The sequence below is a fragment of the Crocodylus siamensis genome, chromosome 3 (assembly GCF_052110815.1).
Source record: "Crocodylus siamensis isolate JL-2025a chromosome 3, ASM5211081v1, whole genome shotgun sequence".
In the NCBI taxonomy this organism is placed as follows: Eukaryota; Metazoa; Chordata; order Crocodylia; family Crocodylidae; genus Crocodylus; species Crocodylus siamensis.
In genome coordinates, this window is record NC_143397.1 from 88,239,002 (window position 1) to 88,255,490 (window position 16,489).

The 16,489-nt window shown below is 47.4% G+C and overlaps 1 protein-coding gene across 2 annotated transcripts in view; it reads left to right on the plus strand.

Annotated features, from left to right (window-relative positions):
* Positions 1 to 6,289: 6,289 nt before the first annotated feature.
* Positions 6,290 to 16,489, plus strand: part of CNTLN (centlein) — a 377,819-nt gene continuing 367,619 nt past the window's right edge. For both annotated transcript variants that reach the window (XM_090038766.1, XM_090038767.1), the window contains exon 1: positions 6,290 to 6,689. In XM_090038766.1, the coding sequence (XP_089894892.1) occupies positions 6,615 to 6,689 (75 nt within the window). In that variant the 5' untranslated portion in view covers positions 6,290 to 6,614. The remainder of the gene's footprint in view (positions 6,690 to 16,489) is intronic.

The following is a 16,489-nucleotide window of genomic DNA, read 5'->3' on the forward strand; positions in this document are numbered from 1 at the left end:
TAGGATATTAAATAAAATTTGCTTTAAGCTAGGAGCAAAGAATTTTTTTTCTTTAAAAAAACTATTACATGTCAAATATTATGCATATTATCTTAATAATATAGGTAATTTGTTACTACCAGCAAACTGTAGAAAATGTTTGAGACTGTTGTAAAATATTTGGCTAACCGGGCACTTGAAAATGTTGTCCTTGTTTGTTAGTTTGTTTTGTGGTGGTTTGAAAAGTGGTGGAACTGCCAGAACAAAGGGCTGACAATCCTAGGTCTTGGCTCTGCTCCCAGCGCAGTCATGATTTGGTGCCTAATTCCCAATTGAATCAATGTAGCTAGATCAGGCCTATTGTTGTGTGACCTTGGGTAAATCACTTAACCCTGCTGGTCCCTGGAATGCATACAGAAGTTACACTTAGATGTTTGGGAGGTTTGATCAGGCAAAAACATGGCCACCCGATCTAATCTAGTTCACCCACATGCGGCTCTAACATGTAGATCCCGAGATAGGTCGATCTAAGTGCCAAAATGCCAAACTGTACAGACATTCCCTGAAGGTTAGGAGCAGGCAAAAAATGACAGGCATGATTTAATTTAGCTCACCTGAGAGGAGCACTAAGTTAGATCAGGCATGGGTTAAACTGATCTAACCAAATATCTGGGAAACCACAGCTGCTTACCTCAGCCCTAGGGGGTTTCCCTCCTCCTTCTCCCCCAGCAGGCTATTTTTAGTCCCTCTCCTAAAGCCCTCTACACCCAGATAGAAACCTTCTCCCCACACCAACCAATCTTCCTGTGCTCCTGCTAGCATCCCCAATCCTTCACCCCCCGTGACCCCACTAACCACCTCCTGCCCCAATTGCACCAGCCTCCCTGGACCCAACCAACCTTCTTTGTGGATCCACTAGCTTATATCGGGCTCCTGGCACAGCTCTAATCACTGAGTTAGATCAGACAGCCATTTTTACCCAATTTAACTTCCCAAATTTTGTGTGTAACATCTGTACACACCCTTGGTTTCTTCATGTAAAATGGGAATAGCTATACTTGTCCGCTTTGGATAATGCTGGAAATTTTCAGGCCGAGGTTGCTTAGTAAAATACTACAAGTTTTAAAGGCAACACCTAAACTATTTTTTCCTTAACTATACCAATGTTAGACACAGGACCTGGGAATCCTTTTTTCCTGGGCATCCCTAGAAAAGGTCTTGCACTGAAGCTCTATCTCATGACCCAGTTTTACTGTCTTTACTCAAAATGTATATATATAGTATCATCAGGGGTTCCCCCTTACCTCTCAGAGAAGTAGAGTGACATAAGGCTCTCCTACCCTGCAAAAGACAGCAGGAGGCTCTGTACCTCCAGAACAGCAGGTGTGACAGTAGGAAAACTAATTTGCCCTTCTTGAGCTATTGTTTTAGATTGCCTGTACACTTAGGCAGACATCATTGGATCAGTTTTGCTGGATCTGTTTTTTTAAACTTTTCTTTCAGCTTTTAGGGTTAGAAATGTACTTAAAAATGAAAGAAGAAATGCCCCTCAAGAGTAGGTTTGTAGTACCTATTCCTTAATCCATTGCCAGTCAAATAACATGCTTTCTGGTCCACAGGTGCCAATAAGATATGCTAGGACATAGCATCTTACAAGATCAGTACCGTACCGCTGAACTGAGTGTGCTAGATTCATTCAGACTAAACAAGGCCACTTGCTGGCTGTCCCTCCAGGACCATTCAGGTTGGTGCTAAACAGAAGTCAGACTATGATACTTAGCCTAACAGTGCATTACTTGAAGTAACAGGAAAAGCAAAAAGATATTTTTTCATTTCCCAGAACGATGTCCTGATCATACAAAATGAGCTAAATAACACAAAACTTGAGCAACTTTATATCATCCCGTGCCAGAAGGGCACTTTGCAGACAAAAAAAAAATCACTTGAATTGAAGGTAGAAAGAACCATCACTAAGTGCTCTCACTCAGTGTTCCTAATGGGACAGATCACAGAAACCAGATTTGTGAAGGCTGCTCAAAGGAAGCAGTGACTAAATGTATCACTCTACAAACATGAATTTCAAAACCAATTACTTATAGCTTTTTCCCTCCACTACCGGCTTTTTTCTTGATAGGATTATTACTGCTGGGCCAATCACCAAATTTGGCACCAGTTCATTCCAGCATAAATCTCAAAACAGACCGATGTCAGTAAAGCTGATCGGTAGCATTAGGGATGGGTGCCCTGTGGGGCTCCGGTGTGTGGTTGTGGGTTACATGTTACACGCATGTGTGTGTATATAATGGACTGGTAAGGGTGAGGGATGCGTGGGTGAGTGTTCCCAGCTGCCATCCCTAGGGCTAGGGAGGGTTTCATCTGTGTTCTCTGGACAACGCACAAAGCCTGGGTGGTCTTAGACTCTGCTGTCCCTTCCAGCTGCCACTCCTAGAGTTGAGAAGGGCATCATTTACTGTGCATTGAACCTGGGTGGTCATGTATTCCTCACACCCTTCCAGTACTTTTAATTTTTTGAACAAATACTCTATAAGCTGGTGACTTTTCCAGTTATTCAATGACACAGTCTACACACCACATGTAGGGTCAAAAAATCCATCTCCTTCCTGGGGCTTGACTTATTATTCATTTCTTAATAAAGACAACATAAAATCCACTCCCAGGGCTTGGCCACTAAGCCCACCTCACAGGCTCACTGGAGCACAGACTCAAGCTTCTTTTGCCAGAACAGCCAAACTTTGAATTCTGCTTCCTCCTTTTAATTACCTCCAGCTGCTGGTCCCCTCCCTCCAGGCCTGATATTGCTGGCAGGTGTTGTGGGGTAGGCCCAGCTTCAGCCTCAGATCCAGGAAAGGTTATTAACCCTCTCCTTCCCCCTGTAGGGTGCATTTACCTATGGAACAACCTTTAAGGATTCAACTTGTGAGTTACATGACTATGTGAAATTCTGAGAAGTGATCTAAAAGAAGAATCCAGCTTTTGTGGCTCTGGAGAAAATACTAGCTAGATTTCCCTATGCAAGGTCTGCCTGAGTCTTCAGACAGCGTGATGAACAGCTCTGAGGGTGAAATCTATTCTGTTCATCTTATTGGTGTTTTAAAACAGTTTTTCTGCTCTAGGAATCCCTATCAATATTCCCCTACCAGCAGAGGATTGTGGGTAGTAAGAGGAAAAAAGTGCAGTGGGCTAAATCTGCCTTCCTGAGTACCATAGATACACCCCAGTGATTTTGGTAAGCACTCAAGAGGCTTTTTGCAGTTGTATCTCTCTTCAGAAGGCAGCTCAGAATCCTGCTATGACCTCTGCTGCTCCTGAGACAAGGAGGAATCTTTTTTCTCACTAAGAATGTATCCTTCTGTCACTAATCTTCCAAGTGGTGGTAGGCCACAGGTGCACCCTTGAAAAGGTGCACTTAGGGTCCTGGATTGCTTTATTCTATCCCACAGTCCTTAACCCCCGGAGACATGAGGCCGCTGTCCATGCACAGTGCTGGTCCCAGGCAGCAGCGGTAGCCTCTTCTCATCTGGTGTGCTAATCCGGGGGCCTGTACCCCCAAGGAGGTGGGCACAGCCCCGCAGAACTTCCTGGGGGTATGGGCCCCTGGATCTGTGTGCTGTATGACAGGAGGCTGCCACTGCTACCTGGGGCCAGTGGAAGGAATCTTCCCAGAGCTGGGTGCAGGCTGTGCCCAGTGCTGGTCCCAGCTGGCTGCAGCAGCCTCCACTCATCTGGCATGCAGGTCTGGGGGCCTGCACCCCCGGGAGGGCTGCAGGGCTGTGCCAGACTCCTCCTGGGGGTGTGGGCCCCCGGATCTGCGTGCCGGATAACAGGAGGCTGCCAGCAAGTTTCACGAGTTTTACTTTGAAGTGTTTGAGGTGGAAAGGTGTCTTTGAAACTGCACCTATCTCCTTGAGTCTTGGCAGGCTTCATGCCCGCAGAAGGGGTTACCATACCTGCAACTTTTATCTGAATCAGGCAAGAAATGACAAAGTTTTAGGCATTTTAATGTTTTTCCATTATAGCCTGTGGGCAAAATGTTGAAATACGTCAAAACAGCAAAACAGTTTTGATCAAACAGAACAGTGCTTCGAAACTAAATGAAACACTGTCCTTTCAAAATGGCAAAATATACATTGAAACAAAATGGTGCTGTTTTGCACAGACCTAATGGCCAGCTGTACATGCCTTTTGCACTGTTCCATAAACAGCTGAAGCCCTGCAAAACAGAACCTATTTGAAGTAGATACCATTTTGAAGGGCGTCAGTGTTCTGTACATGTCTACACTGTAGGGAGCATGATAGGGGAACTTCCAATATTCCATAATGTTTTGTTCTCCCCTTACCCGACAGGACCAGGGAGACAAAAAAAAATTCACAGCAAATGAACATTTGAGTGGACCTGGCTGAATCCTGAATATGCTGATGTTCATATGCATGTAATAACTATATATTAGTGCTCTGGGATGACACGTTTTGAGAGAGATGGACAAAATCATACTAATCAAAGATGCTGACTCTCTCATTATTCCAGAATCAGGCGTAGGCTTAAAGGATTATTGAAAGTACCACTTACTACAAAGAAATATGACAAAAAATAGTCTATTAAAGTACTGAAAACAGGTACAAATGTATCATTACAGGATATATGGGTGATGAAAAAACAGTCAGTTGGAACAAGAGAGAGAAAGGGGAAATACCTTCATTCAAGGTCTGATCTGATACTGTTCTCAGACAAAACCACTAGAAATACTGGACCTTTTAAGCTTGAAATGGTGGTGGAAGGCTGTAAACCAAGCTGCAGCCAAGGCTGGGGATTTTGACTAGGGTGTGTCCATGGTCTTTCTAGGATTTAAACCCAGAGGTGCCTAGTTATAGAGTAGGGGCAGGCAGTCTGACCTCCAGGTCAGATCAGACAGGTGGTTTTCCTGGAGACCCCAGGAGCAGCAGGGCTGCAACAGCAAGGGGCTAGGGTTTCCACAGTGACTAACCCAAGTGGTTAGGCAGGGAGCTGTTCCAGGGCTGGGACTTTGTGGCAGTGACAGAGTGGGCTGGAGCCTAGGTAGAGCTGTAACCTGCTGCCTGCATGCTCCAGGCAGAGGTGTGCAGGCAGCACAGGCTCCGCCCTGGCTCCAACCCATGTGGTCACTGCTGCAAGATGTTGGCGCCCGCCCTAGAGCAGCTCCCCACCTAGCCACATGCCTTGCCAGCGCTGCTTGGGCTTGTCTCCATGGAAACTCTGGCCCCACACTGTCATAACCTTGCTGCTCCTGGGGTCTCCGTGGAAATAGTCTGCTGTGAGGTGGCCACGGGCTGCTTGGAAATAGAGTGTAGCTGCCATTTTGCCCGGCTGTTTATAGCGCAGTGGTTCTCAGCCTTTTTTGTACCAGGACCCATCTGTAAACACTGATGACCAGTCCCAACCCAGTACCCCTCACATTCCCAACCTACTGCCCCCCACCCCCAGCTTCCCGTGTGTGGGGCATGGGGGAGGACCTGAAGCAACCCCCTGCAGGCTGGAGCTCTGCCACCTGCAAGGAAAAGTCAGTTTCCCACATTTTTCTCCTTTAAAGGAGAATCCATTTTTGAAGTTTGTGACCCTTTCATATATTCTTGCAACCCACAGGTTGAAAAACGCTGTTCTAGAGGGTCTTGTCCCTCCACTTGGGAGTCAGACTTGGGCCCAGGAAGGAAGTTTACCTGCTGGTGGGACTGGTATGGACTGTGGGTGCTTTGCCTCCTTCTGTAGTAGGGGGCCTGGCCCTCTACCTGGGATCTCTTCAGCAGGGAGACCATAGCCACTAACATCCAGCTTCTGTAAAAAGCTGTTCATATCTATTAACAGTCTAACACTTATTTGTCTGCATTTCACAGAAGCAGGGCATTGGCCACCACAGCCCCCATCTTCTTCCTGTGGTAGGCCTGGGTACTGTGTTGTGTGAGCGGCAACTGGCAGTAGTTTTACAGAGATCAGGGGATGAATCCCAGGGCTGGCTGGACAGGGCTGACCCTGCCTCAGCCAGGTGCTGGCCTGAGGGACCTCATTCCAGCCCCCTGATCCAGGCAGCCAGGGGCACTGAAGGCTACAAACACTGCTGCCTCTTGCTTGCACCCCCAGTGCTGTCTCTGGCCCCCACTTCCCCAGGCCTCTTGCCTGCACCCCCAGTGCTGGCTCTGGCCCCCACTTCCCCAGGCCTGGGACGCAGCCAGCCCAGGCGCTGAACCCATACCACAGTCCCGCCACGCGCCTGGTGCAGTCCCAGCTCGGCCGAGTGCGCGCGCAGCCGCCTCGGCCATGTAAGCGCCTGTGGCCCCACCCCCTCGCGGGAAGTGGCGGGCCCGCAGCGCGAAGCGTGGTGGGGAAATGTGCATGCTTACACCCGGGCGGGTGAATTCAAACCTTATTCTCCCCACCCCTTCCCCGTTGCCGGTTGCGCTGACGTCACCACGCCGCGCGTCCTTCTCCCTGCAGTTGCCGGCACCGCCCGCAGAGGAAACGAAAGAAATAAAGTTTTGTGTCTTGGTTCACGGCACGGCTCTTGGGCTCGGGTCCCCCAGCGCGGACGGGCGCGCCGTGCCCGCCTCCTTCCTGCGCGAGGCAGGGAGCGACTTCCCCAAGGGAGATGGCTTCGACATGCAAGGAACCGGCGGCGGCGTCGCGGATCGAGGAATTGGAGGAGGAGCTGCGCCAGTGCCAGGTATCGAGGCGGGAGCAGCATGTCGGAGCCTGCCGAGTGGCCGCCACCGTCCCGTCCTGTCGCTGGCGGCAGCACCTACGGAATGATGGGGCATTCCCGGTCGCAACACTGCCCCGTTGGGCGTGGAGCATGCGCAGTGAGAGGTTGGGCCAGGCCACGCCCTTCCCCCGTAGGGCTGGCTTGCCCTTGCCCGTGCCTCAGGCACCCCTTGCAGGGATGGGGACCACTGGCCAGATCCAGCGCGTGGTTAGAAGAATGGTCTCCATCTAGCCTGCCAGGGAAAAGGTTGTGCACCACTGCTGCTTCTCGTCCACCAGGGGGGTGGCAGCCCTACCTTGGAGGGCGATTTCCACCATGTCTGGGGTGGGAGGCACTGGGTCAGGACTGTCCATCAATGTTTACAAAAGGGTTGTGATACAAAAAAGGCTGAGAACCCCTGTTTTAGCTAGGAACTCCTTGGAGCATAGGCACACCCCAGTCAAAAATCCCCAGGCTTGGCTGCAGCTTGGTTTATAGTTGTTCATGGGCCAGTGGGAGCAGAGAGGCCTGTCCTCCTTCTTTCAGACTGGACTATGGGAGGCTGTGATTAAAAGATGGGATGGATCTGAGTAGATTCACCTTCACATGTTTGCTGTAAAGCACATGAGAGAGAGTGGTTGGGTGCCCACTAGGGTTTAAGACCAGGAGATGCTGAACCTCTGCAGCACTGTTGATGGTGTTTCATGATACATCTCTTTACATCAACTTGCGTTCCACCACCGCTACTTTGAAGCTGTATGGAACACCTAGTGTTCATGAAGCGGTACCCGAGTTCTGCACAAACCCCAAAAAACCAAAGCCATGAATAGAGGAATTCAGCTGTGCTTGCGTACGATAGCCATATAGCCTTGGAAGTAGGCACCAGTCCGAACAATTAGAATTCCAAGGGACCTCAGGAATTCATCTAGTCCAGTGGTTCCCAACCTTTTTTTTACCGTGGCCTGGCAGGAGCGGGACAGGGAGCGCATAGTTAGCTGCCTCCCTCCTGGGGCTCCCCTGCCGCCCAGCTTTAACTCCGGAAGCTCAGCTGTGACCCCGGAAGCTGCTTGCCTAGCTGGACGCACGGGGCTCCAAGCAGGGGTTTGTACCATGGCCCCACAGCCAACCTGTTGCAGCCTGGTACCGGGCTGTGGCCTGGTGGTTGGGAGCTGCAGATCTACTCCAACTCCCTTCTCAAAGCAGAACCATCCCCAACTAGATCATCCCAGGTAAAGCTTTGTCTATCTAGGTCTTAAAAAACCTCCAAGGATGGAGCTTCTACCACCTCTCTGGGTAATCTGTTCCAGTGCTTCCTGGTGAGAGAGTTTTTCCTATTATCTAACCTAAACTTCTGTCTGTGACTTGATGTCACTGTCTGTTTTCTTAAGGTGTGCCTTCAGTGTATCCTTGTAGCATTTCCTCTGCCCACAAGATCTCAGGCTGTTACCAAGCTGGAAGTAAAGCGCTGGTTTTGGGAGTCAAGAATCAGGGCTTTGCACACAATGTCCTAGCTACTGAAGTTGGTGTTTGGGGATCACAGACTCCATGCTGGTAACTTTGGGTTCTGTCAGACCAGGCTGGACAAAACCTGCAGCCCAAGTGATACAGGCAACCTCTGGGTGATATATGTTGGATCAGGGAGGACACAGACAGGCAGAGCATCTTTGGGGAGGGTGCCAGGATAGTTTGTGGCATGCCTGCCAAAAGAATTTGTCCCCGCTGCCCTAGATCACACATGATCTTGAATCTGTTCTGTTTGGTATTATCAAAGTGTTAGTAATGTAAGATCTCCCCACAGCAAGTGGCTTTGGGCTGGGCTGGGAGTAGGGGTTTGACCTTGGGGGTAGGTTAGGCACTAGTTTTCCAGCATGTTCTTTCCATTCCATGGCATCATTTTACAGAACTTTGCTGGTCAGATCTTGTCAGGCCGTTGTGACTATCAGGCTGTCATACCTGCACCGAGAGAATCCTTTTTATACCTAGTGAAAGCTGGTGTTGGGTCAAGCAGCATTAATGCCTACCCCATCGTATGTCCCTTTGGTGTAGGAGATGCCTTTTGAAATCCTGGCTTTCTGCAAAACTTGGTTGCATAGGAGAAGAGAGTTGGAGGGTCTGTGGAGATGATTATAGTGACAAAGGTTGTCTAGAGATGTTGGGGGGAAAGAAGCATTCAAAAGCATTCAGAGTATTCAAGTACTTAAAATTCACTGAGCTTTCTACTGCCATGAACATACAGTGGGAAAAATATCCTGAGAGAAGACTGCTCTATTAACTTGCTGGCTGAGCAGGAGTTACAGTATTACTAAAACTGAGTTATATCTTATTATACATCAACCTGAGTCATTTAACTTCAATTACTTTCATAATGCAAAAAAAGAACAGTGAAAATAAGCAGTATGCGTAGAGTTTCTAAATCACATGGATAATGTAACTTGGTGTTGGGATACATAAAATATGGTCATTCAAAAACACAAATGATAGTTAAGCATCTAACTCCCATTTGTGCTTTGGAGAATTTTTCCACTTCAGACTATGTACTCATTCTGTTTTTTAGAGTAAATATACTTGTATTGCTCCCTTGTTGAGCCAATTGTAACTGTAGTGAGGTCAATGGAAAAAAGGTTTTTTGATATGGGATAGCTATGGACTTACAGCTAATACACATTTAGCTTTCAGTAGGACTGTTTCAGCCAAACATTTCCCCACCCCAGCAGAGCAAAAGGCCAGAAAGAAAGCACTTCTTGTATGAACTACATACAGCAGTGATCTTTTAAAGTTAATTTGTTGGTTAGAACATGTTAGAACTTCTTGTTAAAACAGAATGGATGTACCCATCTCTCTTGTCTACAGCACTATTCAACACCACTCAAATCAATCAAAAAAAAAAAGACCATCAGTCATTATAAATAGTGATTTCTCTTTTCCCAGTGGATCCCTTAGAATGTTCTTTTACTTAATACTCATCCACTCATAAATTTAAAGAGACAGGTATTTAAATCTGTCTATCTTAGTCATAGAGCTGAAAGGGACCACCAAGTCATTTAGTCTGACCCACTATTTTAGGCAGAATTATCCCTGTGTAAACCATTTCAGGCAAATGTTTGTTTAATCTGCACTTAAAATTTTCCATTGACAGACATAACCACAACCTCTTTGGGGTTATTTGTTCCAGTACCTAACCATCCTTATAGTTATATAGTTCTTCCTAATATCCAACCTAAATCTTCTTTCTTGCAATTTAAGCCCGTTGTTTTGTCCCATCCCCTGTGGACATGAAGAACAATTGATTGACATCCTCTTTATAACAACTCTCTTGCTTTTTTTTAATTGGAAGATTCTTTGTCAAATTCCTTCTCCCACTCCTTTCCCTCCCCACCCCCTTATGTAATACTTTCCAGACCTCTGATTATTTTTGTTGTTTTTTTCTGCCTAAGTGTAATGTCTCAAGCTGGACCTGGTATTACAGGTGAGACCTTAGCAACGTTGAATACAGCAGAAGAATCACTTTTCATGACTTGCATACAATACTTTTACTAATTCATTCCAATATACTATTAACTTTTTGCAGTAATATATCACTGTCAGCTCATTTGCCTTGTAATCCATTGTGGTCCCAGAATCTTTTCTGTAGTACTGTAGTCTAGTTAGGCATCCCATACTTTGAACTTTCCTAAGTTCAACATTTTTAATAGTTTGTAATAAAAGTTTTGATTCTGTTCTTCGTGCTTGCCCTTTTTCTGTTCCGTTAATCTTTTTTTCAGGCCAGTTTTCTAATATTTCTAGATAAACTTGAATGCTTATCCTGTCCTCTAGAGACTACAGCAGAGGTTTCCAGACTTTTTCTTATTGTGTCCCCCTTTCCAGATGTACTAGCCCACGTAACCCTTAACAGCATATGTTTTGTATTTTACCTCCTTAAATGCCAATTATTATAATGAAAATTAAATTTGCCATTACACAGTTTCTCCTGTGTATCCCCCAGAGACGTCTTGCGTACCCTCAGAGTTCCACCTAACTTTGGTGTCATGGTTGAAAATGGGGGTGGGTGGTGCATGCTGGTGGTGCATGTTAGTTCATAGAGGAGATAAGAAACCAACAGTAGACAATTTCTGATGAAAAAATTTTTCATTGTTCCTTCCTCTTAAGAAACCAACTCTAGTATGCTGTACCAAGGAGTATTGAATCTTCATTTATGTAGTTTTAGGTCTTGCCCATTCAGAATTATTTCTGGATAGTTCTAGAATGGGTGCTCTTATTCTTGACCAAACGAGCCTACATCCATTTGAGCAAATTGTCTACATCCACTTTGGAAATGAATTAAAATAAATCTGAATAAGACTTCTTAATTGGCAATTGGAATCCCACTCCTGGAATTAATGAGGACTGGTTAATCTATTGTAAAATTTGCACCCTCTTAGTTCAAATTTTGTTTAATTTGTATGCAATTTTTTGGAATATGTATATCAATAGGATGAAATTTATAGTACCAACGTTCCTGTTCTCTTCATTTCACTCCAAATATGTAGGTTCTAACCTTTTAACCATCTATATAGACTTGTCTTCAAGAAAATAAGACTGTTTAAAATGAATACAGTTTTAATGTAAATTTGTTTATGGATTAATTATTTCATAGTTCCCCACACAATGAAAAGAAAGTTGGAAGTAGAAGCATGTTTAATGCCTATAGATATCTCTATATATAGATATATCTATCTCAAGTATAGTCTACTCATCCATTTTGTTGAGTTACATTCCCATCTACCTTCACTGCTTCTGGAGTTTCAAATGGGTATGGTATTCTTCAATTCTTGCTCCAAGTTGCTAATATTGCTGTGTTCTGTTAAGTAGTTATGTTCTATGCCAGGGGGGACAAAATGACAGATCCATCCGGCACCCAGACTCTATTTTCCCAGCAGCCCCTATCCGTGTTGCTGCAGCCGGTTTCCATGGAGGCCTTGGCACCAGCAGTTCAGGGGGCCAGGGTTTCCATGGAGACCAGCGCTGGCAGGGCGTGTGGCTGGGTGGGGAGCTGCTCCGTGGCTGGGATCTTGCGGTGGTGACATCATGGTCCGGAGCCAGGGCAGAGCTGTGATCTGTTGCCTGCATGCCCCTGCCCTTATTAACTCCTCCCCTAAAACGGTCTGAGCTACTTACAGCAACCTTAGTTGGGAAACAGCTATTTGTCTGATGGGCTCAGTAGACAGTTACAACTTTTGGACCGTCCTTAGTGCTGTCAGTGTTAGGTAGCAGTCTCTGCTTCATGGCTACAGAAACAGATACACTGCGAAGGAGAAGAGTGCTGAAATTGATGGCTGCTAGTCAATTTTACAGAGGCAATAATAGTCTTCAGTTTCAAGGCTACTATTAGCAGAGAAACTGACTAGCAGCTGATTGATTAATTGAGTCTGCCAGCCATATGAATGGCAAGGTATTTGTTCTGTCAGGAGGTATAACAAAGTGTGAACAGTTGAGCACATGCTGTGTTTGCATGAACTAGCCGGCATGCTTAATGTGGCTTAAGCAATGCCTTTTAATATTGAGCTCAATGGGAGATGGTAGATGGCTTGTGCTGTTTGTATGATTTAAATGGCTGCCCTCATTAGCTGTGGGCATCGTAAATAGTTTTGGCTGTATATCCCAGCTAGGAAATTTTCAGGTGGAGCACCTTTCCTAAATGAAAATGCTTGTTATCAAAACTGTAGTGTTTCACAGGAGCATGTTGGTTTTGATGGAACTTTTGATAGAGAGCACAAATCCAGGGCTTTCAGGATTGTGGAAGAGCATGTTTTGTTTCTAAAATGCCGAAATGTTCCCTTGCAAAAATATGTTTCTGAAATATAATGTTAAGGATTTTTTCACTTTCACGAAATATTTTGAGGTTTTGCTTCTTTGCTCTGATTTGGACAAAAGTGACATAAAACTTCAGTCAGAACTGGAATAAAATGCTCAGTCACCTCTAGTCCCAGGATGCCTTCTCAGGTGTGATTAACTTGGCAGTTTTAAATTTGCGACCCTTTGCCTAATAACAGTTGCTTCTCCCCTTCAAGTGTCTTAAGTGGGAGGAAATTAGTAGTATTAGGCTGGAAGAACTAGCAGCGTCTGTGGGCCAAGATATGGGGTAGTTCTGCACATGTTAATTCTAGAACAAGAAGCTGTTAGCTATGTTGTACAGCTCCCCTGTAAAATAGCAGGGGAGCTATTTAGCTCCCCTGGGTAGGAAAGTACATTGGGTCCAGTGTAGTGCTTTGCTAATGTGGGTATATTGATTCTGATTCCAGAGCTAATCTGCAGAGAGCTAGCCCATGCAGCCCTGCATGGTACTGCTCTGCACCCTGTAGATCAGGGGTAGTCAATGTTTTTTGGCCGGAGTGCTGAAAAACACCACAATGCCTACCTCGGAAGGTGCCGGAGTGCTGGCATGGCAGAAAAACAAGATGAGGGCAAGGGGTACATGGCAGAATGGCCTGCTTTTGCCCTGTGCCCCCCACCCAAAGCCCCTGCCCCACAGCCCTACTGCCCCTTGCCCCCACCCAAAGCCCAGCCCCACAGCCTGGGCTCTGTGGCTGCCAGCAGCTACACCGGCTCTGTGGCTGCCAGTAGCTGCTGGAGCCCGGGCTGCTTCCAGCAAGGCTTGTAGTGTCCCAGCTGGCTGCTGGGAGCAGCCCGGGATCCTGGCTGGCAACAGTTCCCCAGAGCTGGGACCGGCTGCAGCTGGGAGGCTCCAAACAGCTGTGCTGGGCTCTGGGCTCTGGCATCAGCTGTGCACCGGTGCGTGCAGGCATGCCTCGGAGTGGATGGTAGGAAGAGGGGCCTGAGGCAGTGCAGCCCTGGTCTCTCCCCTGCTGGGACTGCTCCCAGCACAGAGGTGATGAGCCTGGTGCAGCTGTTTGTAGCCAGCCCGGGCTCTGGGCAGCTGCAGCAGGCAGGCTGCAAACAGCTGTACCGGGCTGCACAGTTCTGGCACCAGCTCCATGCTGGCAGCGACTCCACCGTCACCTCGGGGTGGGTTGTGCTGCCCTGCCATCCGCTCTGAGGTACACATGCAGTTGCTGCCAGCATGGAGCTGATGCCAGAGTTGCACAGCTTGGTGCAGCTGTTTGCAGCCTGCTTGCTGCAACTGCCCAGAGCCTGGGCTGGCTACAAACAGCTATGCCAGGCTCATCACCTCCGTGCTGGGAGTTGGGGAGAGAGCAGGGTTATGCTGCCTCAGGCCCTGACTGCACTGCCTGCTCCGAGGTCTGCCTGTATGTGCTGGTGTGGAGCTGACGCCGAAGCCCAGCACAGCTGTTTGGAGCCTCCCGGCTGCAGCCAGCTCTGGCTCTGGGGAGCTGCTGCCAGCCAGGATCCCAGGCTGCTCTCAGCAGGCAGCTGGGATACTGCAAGCCCTGCTGGGAGTAGCCCAGGCTCTGTCGCTGGCAGCAGCTACTCAGAGCTGGGGCTAGCTGTGGCGTGCCAAGCAAAATGGCCCTGCGTGCCATGTTTGGCATGCATACCAGGGGTTGTCAACCCCTTCTGTAGATGTATGATCCTGTGACAAACTGTATGTCTGCCTCTCTTGCCCAGTCAGTCAGGATTACTTTCAGCAGATCTTGCTATATTTGAGTCTTGTGAGTTGGAGGAAGCCAACTACAAGTACAGTGTTGCCATCTTCTGCATTCAAAAACTATCCTGGCTGAAACCCCCCCCCCAGTTTTTTTTCTTTTAAAATGCATTCCCTCCCCTTCCCCAACCATTTCTGACTTTTTCTTTCCCTCTCTATTCCCTATAGATAAGTATAAGTGATCTAAGACATAGGATAAGCTTCAGCATTTTATTTTGGTAGCAAGTTGTATTTGTTTTGTTTTTTCTCCTTTATCTTGTATAATTTTGTTTATATTGATTTTTACTGTTCTATATTACTGTTTCACTGGTACTATATGATTTATGCTACCTTACATATGTAGGCCTAAGTCACATCACGTTTCCATTTTGTTTGTCAAGTCTCCATCCTGTCCCTAGGCCCGCTTGTGTAACCCATGACTCACACCTACCCCTCCTATGTAACTTGGTTCCTGGATGAATGGGGATGAATGAGGATGCTTGAGAGACAATTGCAGTAGGTCTAAAAATGGCTTCCTCTGAATGACTGAACCATCAACACCAATACCTGGACCAACGACCCAGCTCTTGGAACCACCCTCAGCATTCAGGAAACAAAAGATGAGGCAACCCACTATTATGCCAAGGCTGCACATGCTCATTAAGAACACCTGGAGCTCTCTGGAACAGGGCTGACCTTGCCTGGACAGGCCCTCCTCATAGGAGATCAGAGGTAGTCTGCCCCATAAAAGGGGTAGTGAAAACTGACTCCTTGGAACGCCCTCTCCATCTGGACCAGCACCATGCCACACCACCTATCCACCCGGAGGCCCTGCCGGTGACCCTCCTCTGGACAACACCTACTGGACAAGGACCCCTTTCCAGCCTGGATAGGTAGCTATCACCCCCTATCCCTCTTCAACCAAGGACTTGAACTCTGCTTCTCTTCCCTACTTGGACTCCAACCCTCTTTCTCCTACTGCCATTGTGTGTGTGTATGTGTGTGTAAACCAATAACTTATGGGGCTGTGTAGTGTGTCTGTTTAATAAAACTGTTATTTGGACCCCTAAGTTGGGTTTTGCTTTACTGTGGTTTGGCCCTGCTCCAATCTCTGCTCCTCGCCCCTCTAACTTCTGTCTCATTTCTCCCTCTCCTGTTTCTGGCTCACTGCCACCTCTAACACCTGTCCTGAGCTCCTCCCTGCCTCTAACCCCCCTGTTTCTTTGCCACTGTCTTATCCCCACTGCCTTTTCCTTTTCCCCTGAGCAACCAGGTTTCTGCCTCAGTTTCTTTCCTGGCTGTTTCCTCCTTGCCACCACTTATCTGCCCCGCCCCCAGATCTCAGCTGTCTGTCTCAGTTTCTAGCTCCAGTCTACCTCAAGTAAATCCAAGCCTCAGTTCTTCAGCCAGTTTCTCTGTAGTTCACCAGTTCTAATCCTGGTTCTGGCAACTTTCACTTCCTACACTTTAAATCTCTCTCTCTCAACTGAACCTTCCCCCAAGTATCCCAGGTACCCCAAGCACACACATACACACTATACCATCCAAATTAGGAACTTACCTCTGTGTGTGTGTGTATGTTGTGTGCATGATATACGAATTAGTGATCTGTGTTTAACTTTTGGGTTGTATAATGTATGTGTTTGAATTGGTGATACTGGTTCAACACCGGTTGAAAAGCATGTGCCTAGGCTGGTTTGGATGTTTATGTGCCTGAGTTGGTAGCGTGTGTGTATGTACCTAATTGATTTGTGTGTTTATATATGTGCAATTGTGTCACACCCTGCTGTCTAACAGTGCAATACTGAGATCCTGAGAGTTGGCCTGACCCCACAAGGCAACAGATCTAGGTGGGGATGGTTCTCCTTTGAGCAGGTGGTTGAAGTAGGTCAGTGTTTCCCAACCATTTCCAGCCCCAGGCAGGCTTACATTAATCAAACGTTTCCATGGCACACCTGTTATGTTAACGCCTGTTACATTGCTGCCATGGTGGGGGTGGGCAGAGAGTCCAGGGCACAGACGGTCTTTGCCGGTGCTGGATCCCAGTGTTAATGGGACATTTCCGTGCCCTGTGTGAGGCAGCTGCTGGTGGCATGCGTTCTTCCCAGTGTGGACACCACTGTTTTATCTGCTTGGGAGACAAATGGCCTGGCATAGAATCATAGCATCCTAGAGCCAGGGGGCTGGCAAGGACCTAGCCCAA